The 19929-nt window shown below is 38.4% G+C and overlaps 2 protein-coding genes across 2 annotated transcripts in view; both read right to left on the bottom strand.

Annotated features, from left to right (window-relative positions):
* The window catches only part of LOC146006621 (acyl-CoA dehydrogenase family member 11-like), a 93479-nt gene that overhangs the window by 33994 nt on the left and 39556 nt on the right, over window positions 1-19929 (bottom strand). The window lies entirely within an intron of this gene.
* Window positions 734-10004, bottom strand: LOC146030724 (uncharacterized). Its single transcript, XM_083158414.1, has 8 exons — window positions 9901-10004; window positions 9725-9824; window positions 9319-9444; window positions 8976-9083; window positions 8572-8790; window positions 8332-8370; window positions 7719-8114; window positions 734-1098 (listed from the first exon to the last, which is right to left on the bottom strand). The coding sequence occupies exons 1-8, from the start codon at window positions 9904-9906 to the stop codon at window positions 734-736; spliced, it is 1359 nt and encodes a 452-aa protein (XP_083014540.1). The 5' UTR covers window positions 9907-10004.

Below are 19929 nucleotides of genomic sequence, written 5' to 3'. Positions count from 1 at the left end.
TGCCTGAGAAGACAGGGTCACTCGTTGATGAAGGCATAGAGGAGAGCTGGACCATTGATGGAGAAGACAGAGTTGGAATGGTCGAGAGCGAAATCTACTGTATTGCACCAACTCAAATGTGGCCACCATCTTCCCAAGAAGCCTGGTGCAGAGGTGCATCGACACCCGCTTGTTTTGAAGAACTGACTGAACCAAGAGTTGAAGGGAGTGGATCTGGTCTTCCAGCAAGAAAACCCGCAACTGCACAGTATCCAGAATCATCACCAGGAACTGCAGCTGCTGTGTGGACTGAAGCTGAGAGTTCGGGAAGTTCAAGATCCACCCATGTTCTATGAGAGTGGACTGAGTCAGATGGAAGTTGCTTTACAGAACCTTTTTTGAGGGGGCCTTCAACAGGAGGTCGTCGAGGTAAGGGATTATCATCACACCCTTTGACCTGAGCACCTCCATTATAACTGCCATGACCTTGGTGAAGATCCTGGGGGGGAGGAGATGTCGAATCGCAAGGCCTGAAACAGACAATGAAGGTCCAGAACTGTGAAGCGAAGGTACGCTTGATGCGGAGGCCAAACAGAAACATGCAGGTAGGAATCCAGGGACATCAGGAACTCCTCCAGGTCTAGACCAGCTATCACTGACTGCAGGAATTCCATTTAGAACTTGACAGATTTCAAATAAGAATTCAGGTCCTTGAAGTTGAGTATGGGACGAGTCCAGCCATCCGGTTCTGGTACTAGAAACAGACTTGAATAGAATCCCTGGGAACAGGCACCGCCTCTCTGGCAGTCTGAAGTTTCTCTTTGGCAGCATGCAGAAGATTAACTTTTTGTGGAATAGCTGCCAAACCTGCTGTGAACAACCGCTGAGGTGGAGGCAGCCGAAAAAGGATTTTGAAGGCTATCAAATCCCTGACCCAAGCATCATGACAAGACTGAAATTGCACGTCTTTGAAGTCCCGCAGACATGCACCCACCCTGGGATCTTCCAGATAGGATAGAAGTCTGTCATGTTGTAAGCTTGGTGGAGGTTTTGGCCTCATGGTGGGCAGAGGAAGCACCTCACCCATGTCCACGGGTACCCCTATGTGAACCAGGACCGCTTTTGGAGCAACCACAGAATTTACTGGTCAGGTGAAAGGCCCGAAAGGAGGGTCCTTGAAAAAGTCCAACAAGGGGAGTAGATAAGGCACACTTTTTCTTCAAACTAATTGGTTTTGACAGGTCCACGCCCCTTTTATACAGGTTGTCCACGCCCCCATTTATACAATTTGATATCAAACTTGATACGATCGTATCGCGTTTGATATCAAAGTAGTATAAAATTAATATTAAACAGTATTAAAATATAATTGGTTTGAGACTGTAACTTCATACACTGATATTGACTATGTGAAATAACACATATATAAAGCTCGCTTAATGTTATCTTAACCAGCTGGAAGAATTTCTAAACATAATGCTAAAAAAGTTGTTAGAAAAATATGGTATACAACAGATATATAATTCGTAGAAATGTAGATCTTGTTTTATATCAAATTTGATTTGTGTAGGATGTCGCGCAAAGCCGATCATCAAAACAGCCGGCTGAAAGCCAGTTATTATAACGTATTAAAGCCGGGGAGTTTTTGCGGTTTTGATAAATATTATAAAACTTTGAAAAATAAATTTAAAAGATCCGATGTGAGAAAATGGTTACAAGAGCAAGACGCGTACACATTGCACAAACCGGCTAGAAAAAACTATAAAAGGAATATGATATGTGTATCGGACATAAATCAACAGTGGCAATGTGATTTGGTATCGCTCATAGATCTGGCAAAGCACAACGACGGCGTAAAATATATACTAACCGTCATCGATATATTCAGTAAGAGGGCCTGGGCTGAAAGTCTGACTGCTAAGAGCGCGACGACTGTCGCTAAGGCTTTTGAAAAATTATTCCAACAGGGGGACGTACCGAGGAAACTACAAACCGATAATGGTAAAGAGTTTCTAAACAAAGTCCTAAAAAAGTTGTTAGAAAAATACGGTATACAACATTTCACAACCAATAATGATGTGAAAGCCGCCGTTATAGAACGCTTCAATAGGACTTTAAAAACACGAATGTGGCGATATTTCACGGCGAATAATACATACCGATATATAGACGTTTTACAAGCGTTCATTACCAGTTATAATAACACATACCATAGAACGATTAAGCGAGCTCCGAATGAGGTGGATGGCTCTAATGCGCTGGATGTCTTCAAGACGATATATGGCGATTACTTTAGAAGTAAGAAAACAAAGGCTTGTTTAGCGGTCGGGGACCACGTTCGTATCTCAAAATATAAGGATATATTTCAGAAAGGTTACGAACAGAGTTTTTCTGAGGAAATATTTGTAATACGCGGCGTGAACACTAAAGGACTTAAGCCGCTTTACACGTTGGAGGATCTCTACGGGGAGGCTATAACGGGTAGTTTTTACCCCGAAGAACTTCAAAGTATACCGAAAAACTATAATAGGATTTACAAAGTGGAGAAGATTTTAAAAAATAAGACGGTTAGAGGGAGGAAACACGTATTAGTCAAGTGGCGTGGATACCCCACAAAATTTAACAGTTGGGTCGCTGCATCGGAGATAAAAGATATATAAACAAAGAGGAAGATGGATGACAAACCCTTCTACATAACATTGCCGAGTAACGCCTCAGCCGATACATTTCCACAAAATAAGATTTCTGACTATACCACAAAGTTAGCAAGGCCGATAGACTTAAGTGGAGATTGGGAAGTAGCTCTTACAGAAATACAATACCCACACACCTGGAATACAATCGATGTGCGTGATTGTGTGTTGAAAATAACAAAGTGGGATGGGACGAGCGGTACAGCAACGAGGGTTTGCGTTAAACCGGGGTTTTATGAAACCATCGGGGCGTTACTGTTTTCTTTCAACGCTGAAATTGACCGACATAAACTGGATGGTTTAAAACTATTGTACGATCCGCTTGAACGAGAGATAATCATCGACAACAAGGCGATGTACAACATCACAGCCGGTCCTAAATTGTCGAGAATACTGGGGTTATACCCGAAAACTAAGTTTTTAAAACCGTGCGCCGACATCAGCGGAGGGCAATATACGCTCTTCGTGTACACAGATATTATCGAACATCAGAGGGTCGGTGATAGTTATGTCCCCTTGTTGCGCACCGTTGAAATAAAGGGCCGTAACAACGAGATGGTCACTATACGGTATGAGAAGCCCGATTATGTTCCGTTGTGCAAGACGCATTTTGACACTATAGCCATAGAGATAAAGAATGATCAGAACGAAAACATGTCATTCAAGTTTGGGAAAGCGAACGTGAAACTACATTTCAGACGCCGCAAATCCGAATTTTATTAAAGACAATGGTGGCCGTTAAAAATTATGGTGACCCGGGGCTCTACGCGCAATATTATAAAACACAGGCCGGTAATGGATTACCCGGTTTTCACGGCAGCGCGTATATGTACGGGTGCGGTTTAGGTGGAATTTTTCGAAGCCTGTTCAGAAAAGCGGTACCGCTTTTCCGAAGAGGGCTGGCGATAGCAAAGCCCCACGTGAAGAATGCAGCACGCAACATCGCGAAAGACGTCATCGGACAAGCCACAGCGGCGGTTGTGAGCAAAATACACGACGCAAATCAAGCGAAGCAAGATGGATCAGGTTTAATCTATGCCAGGAAAGGGGCGGCTAAAAATAAACGGAAGCGGGCAATACGACTTCCGACATGGTGCAGACCCCTTTTAAACAAAAAACGGAGCAGACGCGGCTTAATTAAAAAAAGGAAACCGAAGCGAAGGGTCGGTGATATTTTTTAAGCATGTCTTTCATACACAATGAATCCATGGAATGCGCAAAATCTGAACTTGACCTTTTTGACGTACCACCGACGCAGACCAGCGTAGAGAAAAGCCTCTACGTCGAAGTTCAACCTTTGGCGGCATTATCCGAGACCGCGCCGCTTGAATTCTACATAGCGGCCAGCGGGGAACACTACTACGATCTGAACAACACGTTGCTGTACGTGACCTGCAAGATCGTACGGCCTGATAACACTGCTATACCTCAAGACGCCAAGGTCGCTCTTATTAATTACCCCATAGCAACTTTATTTAGCCAGGTTGATGTCACTTTGGGCGATAGGCTCATATCGCAGTCCAATAATCTTTACGCTTATAGGGCCTACATAGAGACCATACTGAATTATAGCTCAGATGCGTTATCCACAAAACACACAACTGGATTATTCTACAAAGATGTGGCTGGAGAACACAACACAAGAACCCTGGATGGCGTAAACACTGGGTTTATAAAAAGGGCAAGAACAACGGCACAAAGTCGAACGGTTGAATTATTGGGGCCGCTACACTGTGACCTTTTTCATCAACATAAACTAATATTGAACGCCGTGGACTTGAAGATAAAACTCATCAGTCTCCCTCATTTTCTTCCACTCACACCCCCACATCTCCCTTATCTGAAATCCACACCGTTTAAGGAATTGTATCCTTAACTGTGTCTTGTGCCGCAGTTGACCGTAGGTTGTTTTAGTCAGATTGTTTTCATCATCGGCTTTGTAACAGTTGTCACAACCGTGATAAAAACACCCCTGGAATTCAAAAGCTGTTGGCACGCCGTTAATCACGGCGTAACCATCCAGACTGTATCTACCGACTTTCTTCTCACCACCTTGTAAAGCGTGTTTTATACTCACACCTTCTTTGTGTTCTATGTACATTAACCACTGTATGGCTGGTGTTGAGTAACGCTTCTGGGTCTTGTGATAGTTATCACCCGGTACAAGAGCCAATGTGTTTGCCTGTAAATATTTACAACGATACATAGCCATACAAACCGACGCTAAAGTCGTCAGTTGGAATGGATCAACGTGACGTTTAACGGCTACATCTTTTTTCTCAGCAGCTATTACAAACTCCTGTTCTGTCATGTCTATAACGGCTGATCTGAAAGCTGCGCACCCTTTTTGCAATATTCTGACATCCTCTTTACAATATCGTATTAATTCTTTTTGAAAATTAAACACCTTGTGTTTGTTTTTTTCGTACCACTCTGTAACATCAGCGGCCTCCTCAGGCATCATGTGTTGTAGGCCAAAATATTCTATTGAGGGCATGCCCCCTATGTAATTTTGGTTATCGGCTGTGTTAAAAAAATGCGGGAAATGACCTTTAACGCCATCAAATCCCATGGCCTTTGGAAATCTGCTCAATTTCATGGGGAGAAAATTGAGAGAGTCTATAAACCTAATCTTCAGATCTTTTATTGTGATACACATTATGTTTCCGCCATTAGAGATGAGGGATACTGTATACCGTTCTTTGATGATCTTGTTCAATACAAAATACGCATCATACCGCCCAGCGTTATGGGCTATGAATGTGTAATGCGCAAATTTTGGTTTCATGAACGTCTTTACAAAATCGTCGATACAACCTTTGCCCTTAAACTCCCAGGATTTCTCACCCATTAATGTGAGAGCGTAACAGTAGTTTGGTATATGTATACCTGTCTCCTGCATGCATTCGAAATCAAAAAAGATGTATTTGGTGGTGGGTTCTTCCGCTTTGATGGGCTGTATGTAACACAAATGATCCGCAAACCCATCAACATATGCCTTGCAAGTAGAACACTTTAGCCCCTGACACTCATGAGACCTGCGACGGTAGAGACAACACCTGTCGCAATAAACATGTTCAAGACAGGATATTTTGCGATCTAAAGCTAAGGATTTGTGCTCCTCTAAACATTCACGCGATCTGCAAAACACCCTACAAACCGAACATCTTAATGCGGAATCCCCATCATCAGCGCACGCTTGTCTGTGACAAGCCTTACAAAAGAAAAGACAATCGTGGCTATTTTTGCGCTCATAAGTTCGATTACATAAGGAACAGAAAAATCTCGATCCGAGAAATGCGCAGATATTAATCAGGCCATAATAGTGTGAATCGTGATATAATACATACAGGGTATCACCGTAGCGCGAATCTGAAGAATAGTAATGCCAAGAACGATTATTATGATATAATATTGTAATTTTTGTTTTTAAGTGTTTTTCAAAAACAACAACGTCGCTAAAGCTGACTGCTTTATCGATCGATAGTTTCAAATCCTTATGAATTTGAAGCGCCCGATCGTGTATTTCAGCGTCTGTGGCATTACCTTTATCCAGAAGTTTGCAGATCGATGCCGCAAAGCACAAATAATTGTGCGTATTGTTGAAATCATACAGGTGTCTTCTGCGCCTTTCTATAATTAAGCTGTATGGAATGCGTCTAAGGCCGCGACCAGTTAGGGCCCCACCCGCTCTATTTCTAAAAACAGTGATCACAAACCTTAAACCCGTGCCTAATAAGAATTCAGCGTTACTTTGAAGAGTGTTTGTAATTTGATTCAAGAAACTGACAGCGTCTAATGATTCTTGCGGCTTTCGGTGTGAGTAGATGGCGTTGTGTAAACCACCCCCCTCCAATCTTAACTGTACACGATCATTAGGGTCAACACCAACCATGAATTCATCAATCATAACCTGTATAGCGTTGTGTACGGCTTCAACACCCTCTGCAAATGATGTAACTCTTTCCAAATTAACAAATTGAAAATGATTATGATACTCAATAGCTCTGAAATTAGGATGGTGTCGCTCATACCTGTTAACCGCTTCTAAGTACACATCTCGCCGACCTTCACCATCACCGGGTGGCGCTCTCCCATCTATGTCATTATGCCTGGGCGTTGCGGGGTGTTCAACATTGTCAGGTGACGCAACGTCACCCGGTGATGGTTGGTCCGGCGATTTGTCAGCCTGTGCACCCGGGGTTGGGGGTGTGCCTCGCACCCTGTGTTGTTTACGCTTTCTCAGCCTGTATATGCATTTTAAAGCCTGTTTTATTTTCGAACGGCGAAATAAGTGTGAGATTTTGCACGGTACATTTGCTTTAATTCTTGGGGCTTTTTTACACACATGTAAATTACGTTTCAACCCATAACCCACCATGCCTAGTCACGGATCCGTTTCAATTATCTCGGCAAAATGATACATGTTCGCTTTAATAAAATCCCTAGTCCTCACGGTCTCTGCTATATGATTTGATGTTACATTCATGTACATTTCTACAAGTTCTTTAATGATCTCTGGCTTCTTTTTTGAACCATAAAGCTCATCTTTTATACGGTTCAACATGGTATTGACATTTCTACGCATGTACCCTATATGCTCACGCATCCTCCCCATGACCGCGTAGTATTGTATTTCCGCATCTTGTCCTAATTGTTCCACATTCTGACTCCCATCAACTATGTCTGTCGATACCACGGTCGGCGGGGCATCCGCACCGCCCGATGCGGTTGCCTCGCCGACCGTGGTAAAAACACTGGGTAGTTTTGTGTAATCATCACCCATTACTTTATCAGGGATTCCGGCTACAGATGTTACAGCCTCATCATCATTCTGTGGTGTATCTGAGACTGACTCTTCACTAGGGGTGATAAAAAATGTTTGCCCATTTAAGTCCTCATCATTAGCGGATAATGTATCTGCAGGCGTGTTACTGACTACGCTTTGCGTTTCTGCAGTATGATGTTCCTGCGTGTCTGAAATCACGATGACATCATCATCCGTCAGCGGCGTGTATATCTCTCTTGACAGTCGTAAAGTTTTACGAGTCTTCACAGTCTTTGTATTACCGGCAATGTCAATGTCGGTTTCAGTAGGTGTTGCAGGTGTTGTAAATGCGTGCGGGTAATCCACATTACTCACGGTTGGCACTGTTTGTAATGCAATTCTTTTTCTCACGGGTCTACCTTCCGAATATTTCAATTTTCTTTTAAGGTCTGATAAATCGGCCTTGTTTTCTTGACCGGCTCGACTTTTTGTAATTCTCCGCTTGCTTGGCTTGAAATCGTCGCGCTCGGTGGCCATGATCTCGGCCCTTGATACATTTTCTTGACGTTGTGGGTCGATCACCGTTTTAGCTGATTCACCCCCATCCATTTCAGCATTGAGTGGTTGAGCAACCCCAGCCGCGGCTATCATTTTTGCGAATCGTCGCGGATCCGCTGTAAATAAAAAATAACAACGTTTTAGTTACACATTCGCGGACACTAAGACAACCGCTTTATAAAACCTTCAGACCCGCCTCCCAAAACACCCACCCCATCCATGTCGGTTTGCATCTACACAGTCTGTTTAACACCTGTGGTTTCCATTTGTAAAGAACAATGATGAACGCGGTCCTATATAAGAAACTAAATAAATAAACATTACATTACACACCTGAATATTTGCCAGATCTTTCCATCGGCGTGGTTCCTACTGTAATAAAAATCACACCGTTTTAGTTACACATACGCAGCCACAAAGACAGTCGCTTTATAACAACTTCAGGATCACCTCCCAACCCCCACCTTCCTTGTCGGCTTACGTCTACACAGGCTGTTTAATACCTGTGGTTTCCATTTGTAAAGAACAATGGTAAATGTTGTGCTATATAAGAAACCAAATAAATAAACATACACGGGTATTTGTCAAAGGTTTGCGCCGGCATGGTTCCTTTAAACAATGACCAGAAAGCTTGATCGCTGATCTGGGGTCTTTTTGCTCCTTTAGCCAATGAGCTGTTGGGTTGTTTGGCGTTTGATCCAACACCCGATGTCGGTTCTCTGTATCCGGATGGTCCCGCTTCACACGTATCGGCCCTAGGTACCGTAGGTTCATACCGGCTAGCTATGTCATCTGTAATACATATATTATCAATTAACGACACATTCGCTGACTTGAGAAAAAAAAAAAAAAAAAACGTCATTTAAGTCATGATAACAACAACTCCTGTGGACACTATTCATGATTTTGCGGCGATATGCAACATTTAACACAAAAACACATTATAAAAACACCGCTAGCCAATCGTCAAAATTCACCTTGTATAGCCGGGGTCTGGTATAGCTGTTTATAGTGTTTTGCCGATGGTAAATTCCAGAGATCATCCATTATGTGTTCTGCATCAGATTTCGACATAATCGGCGATACTAACAGAGAACAAATAACACATTAATATCACAGGCGGTATAAAAATGAATATAACAGGATATATATATATATATATATATATATATATATATATGAGTGAGAACGTGAGAGTTCGCGCGAGATAGCGTGAGAGAGAGAGAGAGAGAGAGAGAGAGAGAGACATATTTTTGGAAATAATAATATATCACATTTTTTAACATACATCACATTTTTTGACGGCTTATGAACACATAAATTTTTGCGATTCGGACAAATCAGAGTATGCTGCGTATGGGTTTTCGAATGTCGTCAGATCCGGACCGACTGTGAAATCCGAACCATATGATCCAACTTCAGATGCGTCATTTGTGACATCTGAAACTGATTTATGGGATTAACAATTTAATAAAAAATAATATATACATAAAAAATAAAATAAAAATTAACACAACAATTTTGTAGAACGAAAAATACAATCAACACGTGTAACATTAATACCAATAGGGCGCTTGTCTTAACAGAACCTGTGACTAACACATCTGAGCCTGGTAATAATAATTAACACCAACAGAGTAACATTTATAACCACCGTCAATAGCCCCCTGTGCCTTAACAAATCATGCCCTAGCAACAACAATGTGTCTTTGATCTTTAAACTTACATGTATTTGTCTGCTCATTTGACGGCTGTTGGAAGCTGGGTAACTCTTGAAAATCTCTGAGACTTATTTTATTTGCATTAATGGTTTTGTATTCCTTTCTCTGTAATAAATAATAATAAGTTGAAATAACAATACAATAAGATATTGTTAAACTATTGTAAATATCATATACACACCTGCATGTTGATGTTTTGTTGATAGCTTAAGTTCAAAGTCAATTTCTACAACAATCACTGTTGATAATAAAAGATAACTATAAGCAAACATAACGAAATTTGCGTGCACAAAATCACATAAAACTATTAACGCTCTCACAAAAAACCTCATCTATGTAAATTTATTACAGGGGATCCAACAAAGCTACAGCAGCACCCCCATCATATCACATGCGTAGTCCGCAGACAACACATATAAATGTGATAACTAGCTCATTATTTTAAAATCATTATGTATAATACAATGATACAATATTAAAATGAAGCTATTTATAAATATCAAAGCCGTAATACCAAAAAACCACATCTACTGACATTGTATTCTATAGATCATTCAATAAAAATTAATTACAGGTGATCCAACAAAGCTACAGCAACACCCCCATCATATCACATGCGTAGTCAGCAGACAGTACATATAAATGTGATAACTAACTCATTATTTAAAATCATTATGTATAATACAATGATGCAATATTAAAATGATGCTATTTATATATATCAAAGCCGTAATACCGTAATCTGCGATGACTAACATTAACGAACTGTAAATTGTAATAACACAATATACTGTATTTTTAAAAGCAATATGTATAATGTACAGACCACAATACACTAATCACTGCACATACAAATGGACAGTTAAAGTACCATAGGCTCAATATTTTTCTTTCCTAAATAAATGTTTAACAACAAGCAGCCAGTATGCCTGTATGTACTCCCAATACATTACAATACAATGCATGCAGCAACAAACTATATTTAAAAACCCCCACCCTACCACTAAATAAAACATTTTGCTATGTATATTATAAAATATTAAAACTATGCTATTTAGAAATATTGTATATATATATATATATATATATATATTTATTTAGAAAATTAAAATAGACTCACCCCCTTTCTGGAACAAAATCTTCAAGTATTCTCTGAATATTTCTGGAACAAAATCTTCAAGTATTCTCTGAACAGTGTGTGGACAAAAGTTTCAAGTTCTCTGCCTTCAAAATGTGTGGACTGGTTCCTCATGGAGAACATATATATATACTCAGCAGTCAGTTAGCACATCTGTGTTGCATTTGTTTCATTTGAATATTCATGAGTTGTGTTCCAAAGTTATAGACAGGCATAACAAATATATATATATATATATTTGATTTAAATAATATAGCATATTACCCAAAACACAGCTGTTTTCAGAATATATTGCTTGATAAAATAAAACCAAAATGTGATGTATAAAATCCTTATCCTTATTATTAAATAAATGACAGTTATGTTTCAACATCAACAGCATACATAAGACCTATATATACATGTGTATGCTTTTTAATTTAAAATATATACCTTATCCACCACCCCTGTGTAATTTGATTGAGATATATATATATATATATATATGATTTAAATAATATAGCATATTATCCATATTTTATTCATCACATAATATAATGATACCATCACATTACACACATATATATATATATACTGTATATATATATATATATATATATATATACTGTATATATATATATAAGTTAATTCTGTAGTCTCTAGCTCCGTCTGGAACTTGCTTGCAACTGCAATACATGGCCACTAGATGCCACTCATGCTCTGTTGCAAAGATTTCATGGCCTTTCTTTGTACTGTCTAAACTAATTAATCTGCTAGTCGTGTGAAAATGTTTTTTTCAGAGGTATGAGCTTTCTAATGAATATAATTGTTACCAACCCTGCTGTGCTGTCTACGCTAATTGCGTCATACGTAAATATCAACGTCTTCAAAGACTATGGAATCCGGTGTTTAAAATTACTTTTGAAAATTACAATCATCCGTCATATCTGATGTCTTTCTAAAAGTAACACTATACTTCTCACGCTGTGTGTCTTTAAATTTAAATGCCTACAACATGTCAGGCCCAGACTGACTGTCTCCTGTATCTTTAAATGCATAACAGATGTATACCCAGACCTCTTTGTTATCTCTGATATTTCATTTTAAAAGCAAGATGGACCTTAGCTGGTGTGGAAGTTATCGTGTGGAGTATAACTTTTTATTTTTTATTTTTTGATACACGCTTGGTCAGGCACTTCGTTGTAGTGCTTTTTGGATCGTTCTAAGGTAAGTGTTATTATAGTTGGTAATGATATGTCTGTATTATTCGCCGTGAAAGATCTATGATCGATACCAATTACCCGGCTTTAATACGTTATAATTATATACGTTATATGTTTTGATGATCGGCGTTGCGAGACATCCTACACAAATCAAATTTGATATAAAACAAGATCTACCTTTTTTAGCATTATGTTTAGAAATTCTTCCAGCTGGTTAAGATAACATTAAGCGAGCTTTATATATGTGTTATTTCACATAGTCAATATCAGTGTATGAAGTTACAGTCTCAAACCAATTATATTTTAATACTGTTTAATATTAATTTTATACTACTTTGATATCAAACGCGATACGATCGTATCAAGTTTGATATCAAATTGTATAAATGGGGGCGTGGACAACCTGTATAAAAGGGGCGTGGACCTGTCAAAACCAATTAGTTTGAAGAAAAAGTGTGCCTTATCTACTAAGGGGGAGAAGGAGTGGCTGCAGAGGGTAGAAAATGTGATTTTCCTCTCGCAGCTTGTCAAGTTCAGGTCCGAACAAGACATCTACAGTAAAGGGAAGTGCTTACACAGCCTGTTTCAATGGATATGGATCATACCTAATGCTTGGGTCTACAATCATTAGGTCGACATGGTGAAGGTCGACTGCCATTGAAGGAGCCACAAGGCCTTTCGGGTAGACACAGAGAGAGCAGAAATTCAGGCCGCAATGATGCAGATCTTAAAGGAAGTCTCAACCAAGTAATCCGAGGCTTTGCGGATATGCTCTGCCAACCCTGCTAGGTTGTCTACATCAGGGTTTATGCGCAAACCCTTAGTGAATGTGCAGACCAGACCCCATGGCTTTATTCACCCAGCATCTCACAGGATGCTGCAACACACCCCAGCAGCCGTATAAATGGACTTAAGGGTAATTTAGAGTCAGAGGGGTCTCTCAGAAGAGGCCCCTGGGACAGAAAGCACCATTTTTTTTGGAAAGATGTGAGATCGATGTAAGTAGATAAGGCACACTTTTTCTTCAAACTAATTGGTTTTGACAGGTCCACGCCCCTTTTATACAGTTTGTCCACGCCCCTTTTATACAGGTTGATATCAAACTTGATACGATCGTATCGCGTTTGATATCAAAGTAGTATAAAATTAATATTAAACAGTATTAAAATATAATTGGTTTGAGACTGTAACTTCATACACTGATATTGACTATGTGAAATAACACATATATAAAGTACGCTTAATGTTATCTTAATCAGCTGGTAGAATTTCTAAACATAATGCTAAAAAAGTTGTTAGAAAAATATGGTATACAACAGATATATAATTCGTAGAAATGTAGATCTTGTTTTATATCAAATTTGATTTGTGTAGGATGTCTCGCAACGCTGATCATCAAAACAGCCGGCTGAAAGCCTGTTATTATAACGTATTAAAGCCGGGTAATTGGTATCGCTCATAGATCTTTCACGGCGAATAATACAGACATATCATTACCAACTATAATAACACTTACCTTAGAACGATCCAAAAGCGCTACAACGAAGTGCCTGACCAACCGTGTATCAAAAAATAAAAAATAAAAAGTTATACTCCACACGATAACTTCCACACCAGCTAAGGTCCATCTTGCTTTTAAAATGAAATATCAGAGTACATAACAAAGAGGTCTGGGTATACATCTGTTATGCATTTAAAGATACAGGAGCCATTCAGTCTGGGCCTGACATGTTGTAGGCATTTAAATTTAAAGACACACAGCGTGAGAAGTATAGTGTTACTTTTAGAAAGACATCAGATATGACGGATGATTGTAATTTTCAAAAGTAATTTTAAACACCGGATTCCATAGTCTTTGAAGACGTTGATATTTACGTATGACGCAATTAGCGTAGACAGCACAGCAGGGTTGGTAACAATTATATTCATTAGAAAGCTCATACCTCTGAAAAAAAACATTTTCACACGACTAGCAGTTTAATTAGTTTAGACAGTACAAAGAAAGGCCATGAAATCTTTGCAACAGAGCATGAGTGGCATCTAGTGGCCATGTATTGCAGTTGCAAGCAAGTTCCAGACGGAGCTAGAGACTACAGAATTAACTTATATATATATTATATTTAACTGAACATTATCAATGCTGATAAATAAAGGATTTATATATATATATATATATATATATATATAGCTATATACAGTATATATATATATATATATATATATATATACAGTATATATAAATATATATGTGTGTAATGTGATGGTATCATTATATTATGTGATGAATAAAATATGGATAATATGCTATATTATTTAAATCAGATATATATATATATATATCTCAAGGAGCTAGAGACTACAGAATTAACTTATATATATTATATTTAACTGAACATTATCAATGCTGATAAATAAAGGATCTATATAAAGTATATATATATATATATATATATATATATATACAGTATATATATATATATATGTGTGTAATGTGATGGTATCATTATATTATGTGATGAATAAAATATGGATAATATGCTATATTATTTAAATCAGATATATATATATATATATATATATATATATATATATCTCAATCAAATTACACAGGTGTGGTGGATAAGGTATATATTTTAAATTAAAAAGCATACACATGTATATATAGGTCTTATGTATGCTGTTGATGTTGAAACATATCTGTCATTTATTTAATAATAAGGATAAGGATTTTATACATCACATTTTGGTTTTATTTTATCAAGCAATATATTCTGAAAACAGCTGTGTTTTGGGTAATATGCTATATTATTTAAATCAAATATATATATATATATTTGTTATGCCTGTCTATAACTTTGGAACACAACTCATGAATATTCAAATGAAACAAATGCAACACAGATGTGCTAACTGACTGCTGAGTATATATATATGTTCTCCATGAGGAACCAGTCCACACATTTTGAAGGCAGAGAACTTGAAACTTTTGTCCACACACTGTTCAGAGAATACTTGAAGATTTTGTTCCAGAAGGGGTGAGTTTATTTTAATTTTCTAAATAAATATATATATATATATATATATATATATATATATATATATATATATATACAATATTTCTAAATAGCATAGTTTTAATATTTTATAATATACATAGCAAAATGTTTTATTTAGTGGTAGGGTGGGGGTTTTTAAATATAGTTTGTTGCTGCATGCATTGTATTGTAATGTATTGGGAGTACATACTGGCATACTGGCTGCTTGTAGTTAATCATTTATTTAGGAAAGAAAAATATTGAGACTATGGCACTTTAACTGTCCATTTGCATGTGCAGTGATTAGTGTATTGTGGTCTGTACATTATACATATTGCTTTTAAAAATACAGTATATTGTGTTATTACAATTTACAGTTCGTTAATGTTAGTCATCGCAGATTACGGTATTACGGCTTTGATATATATAAATAGCATCATTTTAATATTGCATCATTGTATTATACATAATGATTTTAAATAATGAGCTAGTTATCACATTTATATGTGCTGTCTGCTGACTACGCATGTGATATGATGGGGGTGCTGCTGTAGCTTTGTTGGATCACCTGTAATTAATTTTTATTGAATGATCTATAGAATACAATGTCAGTAGATGTGGTTTTTTGGTATTACGGCTTTGATATTTATAAATAGCTTCATTTTAATATTGTATCATTGTATTATACATAATGATTTTAAATAATGAGCTAGTTATCACATTTATATGTGCTGTCTGCTGACTACGCATGTGATATGATGAGGTTGCTGCAGTAGCTTTGTTGGATCACCTGTAATTAATTTTTATTGAATGATCTATAGAATACAATGTCAGTAGATGTGGTTTTTTGGTATTACGGCTTTGATATTTATAAATAGCTTCATTTTAATATTGTATCATTGTATTATACATAATGATTTTAAATAATGAGCTAGTTATCACATTTATATGTGCTGTCTGCTGACTACGCATGTGATATGATGGGGGTGCTGCTGTAGCTTTGTTGGATCCCCTGTAATAAATTTACATAGATGAGGTTTTTTGTGAGAGCGTTAATAGTTTTATGTGATTTTGTGCACGCAAATTTCGTTATGTTTGCTTATAGTTATCTTTTATTATCAACAGTGATTGTTGTAGAAATTGACTTTGAACTTAAGCTATCAACAAAACATCAACATGCAGGTGTGTATATGATATTTACAATAGTTTAACAATATCTTATTGTATTGTTATTTCAACTTATTATTATTTATTACAGAGAAAGGAATACAAAACCATTAATGCAAATAAAATAAGTCTCAGAGATTTTCAAGAGTTACCCAGCTTCCAACAGCCGTCAAATGAGCAGACAAATACATGTAAGTTTACAGATCAAAGACACAGTGTTGTTGCTAGGGCATGATTTGTTAAGGCACAGGGGGCTATTGACGGTGGTTATAAATGTTACTCTGTTGGTGTTAATTATTATTACCAGGCTCAGATGTGTTAGTCACAGGTTCTGTTAAGACAAGCGCCCTATTGGTATTAATGTTACACGTGTTGATTGTATTTTTCGTTCTACAAAATTGTTGTGTTAATTTTTATTTTATTTTTTATGTATATATTATTTTTTATTAAATTGTTAATCCCATAAATCAGTTTCAGATGTCACAAATGACGCATCTGAAGTTGGATCATATGGTTCGGATTTCACAGTCGGTCCGGATCTGACGACATTCGAAAACCCATACGCAGCATACTCTGATTTGTCCGAATCGCAAAAATGTAGGTGTTCATAAGCCGTCAAAAAATGTGATGTATGTTAAAAAAATGTGATATATTATTATTTCCAAAAATATGTCTCTCTCTCTCTCTCACGCTATCTCGCGCGAACTCTCACGTTCTCACTCATATATATATATATATATATATATATATATATCCTGTTATATTCATTTTTATACCGCCTGTGATATTAATGTGTTATTTGTTCTCTGTTAGTATCGCCGATTATGTCGAAATCTGATGCAGAACACATAATGGATGATCTCTGGAATTTACCATCGGCAAAACACTATAAACAGCTATACCAGACCCCGGCTATACAAGGTGAATTTTGACGATTGGCTAGTGATGTTTTTATAATGTGTTTTTGTGTTAAATGTTGCATATCGTCGCAAAATCATGAATAGTGCCCACAGGAGTTGTTGTTATCATGACTTAAATGACGTTTTTTTTTTTTTTTTTTTCGCAAGTCAGCGAATGTGTCGTTAATTGATAATATATGTATTACAGATGACATAGCTAGCCGGTATGAACCTACGGTACCTAGGGACGATACGTGTGAAGCGGGACCATCCGGATACAGAGAACCGACATCGGGTGTTGGATCAAACGCCAAACAACCCAACAGCGCATTGGCTAAAGGAGCAAAAAGAGCCCAGATCAGCGATCAAGCTTTCTGGTCATTGTTTAAAGGAACCATGCCGGCTCAAACCTTTGACAAATACCCGTGTATGTTTATTTATTTGGTTTCTTATATAGCACAACATTTACCATTGTTCTTTACAAATGGAAACCACAGGTATTAAACAGCCTGTGTAGACGTAAGCCGACAAGGAAGGTGGGGGTTGGGAGGTGATCCTGAAGTTGTTATAAAGCGACTGTCTTTGTGGCCGCGTATGTGTAACTAAAACGGTGTGATTTTTATTACAGTAGGAACCACGCCGATGGAAAGATCTGGCAAATATTCAGGTGTGTAATGTAATGTTTATTTATTTAGTTTCTTATATAGGACCGCGTTCATCATTGTTCTTTACAAATGGAAACCACAGGTATTAAACAGACTGTGTAGATGCAAACCGACATGGATGGGGTGGGTGTTTTGGGAGGCGGGTCTGAAGGTGTTATAAAGCGGTTGTCTTAGTGTCCGCGAATGTGTAACTAAAACGTTGTTATTTTTTATTTACAGCGGATCCGCGACGATTCGCAAAAATGATAGCCGCGGCCGGGGTTGCTCAACCACTCAATGCTGAAATGGATGGGGGTGAATCAGCTAAAACGGTGATCGACCCACAACGTCAAGAAAATGTATCAAGGGCCGAGATCATGGCCACCGAGCGCGACGATTTCAAGCCAAGCAAGCGGAGAATTACAAAAAGTCGAGCCGGTCAAGAAAACAAGGCCGATTTATCAGACCTTAAAAGAAGATTGAAATATTCGGAAGGTAGACCCGTGAGAAAAAGAATTGCATTACAAACAGTGCCAACCGTGAGTAATGTGGATTACCCGCACGCATTTACAACACCTGCAACACCTACTGAATCCGACATTGACATTGCCGGTAATACAAAGACTGTGAAGACTCGTAAAACTTTACGAATGTCAAGAGAGAGATACACGCCGCTGACGGATGATGATGTCATCGTGATTTCAGACACGCAGGAACATCATACTGCAGAAACGCAAAGCGTAGTCAGTAACACGCCTGCAGATACATTATCCGCTAATGATGAGGACTTAAATGGGCAAACATTTTTTATCACCCCTAGTGAAGAGTCAGTCTCAGATACACCACAGAATGATGATGAGGCTGTAACATCTGTAGCCGGAATCCCTGATAAAGTAATGGGTGATGATTACACAAAACTACCCAGTGTTTTTACCACGGTCGGCGAGGCAACCGCATCGGGCGGTGCGGATGCCCCGCCGACCGTGGTATCGACAGACATAGTTGATGGGGGTCAGAATGTGGAACAATTAGGACAAGATGCGGAAATACAATACTACGCGGTCATGGGGAGGATGCGTGAGCATATAGGGTACATGCGTAGAAATGTCAATAACCTGTTGAACCGTATAAAAGATGAGCTTTATGGTTCAAAAAAGAAGCCAGAGATCATTAAAGAACTTGTAGAAATGTACATGAATGTAACATCAAATCATATAGCAGAGACCGTGAGGACTAGGGATTTTATTAAAGCGAACATGTATCATTTTGCCGAGATAATTGAAACGGATCCGTGACTAGGCATGGTGGGTTATGGGTTGAAACGTAATTTACATGTGTGTAAAAAAGCCCCAAGAATTAAAGCAAATGTACCGTGCAAAATCTCACACTTATTTCGCCGTTCGAAAATAAAACAGGCTTTAAAATGCATATACAGGCTGAGAAAGCGTAAACAACACAGGGTGCGAGGCACACCCCCAACCCCGTGTGCACAGGCTGACAAAACGCCGGACCAACCATCACCGGGTGACGCTGCGTCACCTGACAATGTTGAACACCCCGCAACGCCCAGGCATAATGACATAGATGGGAGTGCGCCACCCGGTGATGGTGAAGGTCGGCGAGATGTGTACTTAGAAGCGGTTAACAGGTATGAGCGACACCATCCTAATTTCAGAGCTATTGAGTATCATAATCATTTTTAATTTGTTAATTTGGAAAGAGTTACATCATTTGCAGAGGGTGTTGAAGCCGTACACAACGCTATACAGGTTATGATTGATGAATTCATGGTTGGTGTTGACCCTAATGATCGTGTACAGTTAAGATTGGAGGGGGGTGGTTTACACAACGCCATCTACTCACACCGAAAGCCGCAAGAATCATTAGACGCTGTCAGTTTCTTGAATCAAATTACAAACACTCTTCAAAGTAACGCTGAATTCTTATTAGGCACGGGTTTAAGGTTTGTGATCACTGTTTTTAGAAATAGAGCGGGTGGGGCCCTAACTGGTCGCGGCCTTAGACGCATTCCATACAGCTTAATTATAGAAAGGCGCAGAAGACACCTGTATGATTTCAACAATACGCACAATTATTTGTGCTTTGCGGCATCGATCTGCAAACT

This window comes from Crinia signifera, chromosome 1, assembly GCF_055691185.1.
Source record: "Crinia signifera chromosome 1, ASM5569118v1, whole genome shotgun sequence".
Classification (NCBI taxonomy): domain Eukaryota; kingdom Metazoa; phylum Chordata; class Amphibia; order Anura; family Myobatrachidae; genus Crinia; species Crinia signifera.
The sequence above is the reverse complement of the archived record's forward strand: the minus strand, read 5'-3'. Positions and strand labels throughout refer to the sequence as shown.

Excerpts from the sequence above, each read along its gene's own strand:
- LOC146030724 (XM_083158414.1), bottom strand. Across the intron at positions 9,084-9,318 it reads TTTGTCCGAATCGCAAAAAT|TATCGCCGATTATGTCGAAA; the intron begins TTATGTGTTCAT and ends GTTCTCTGTTAG. Across the intron at positions 8,371-8,571 it reads AACCTTTGACAAATACCCGT|TAGGAACCACGCCGATGGAA; the intron begins GTATGTTTATTT and ends TTTTTATTACAG.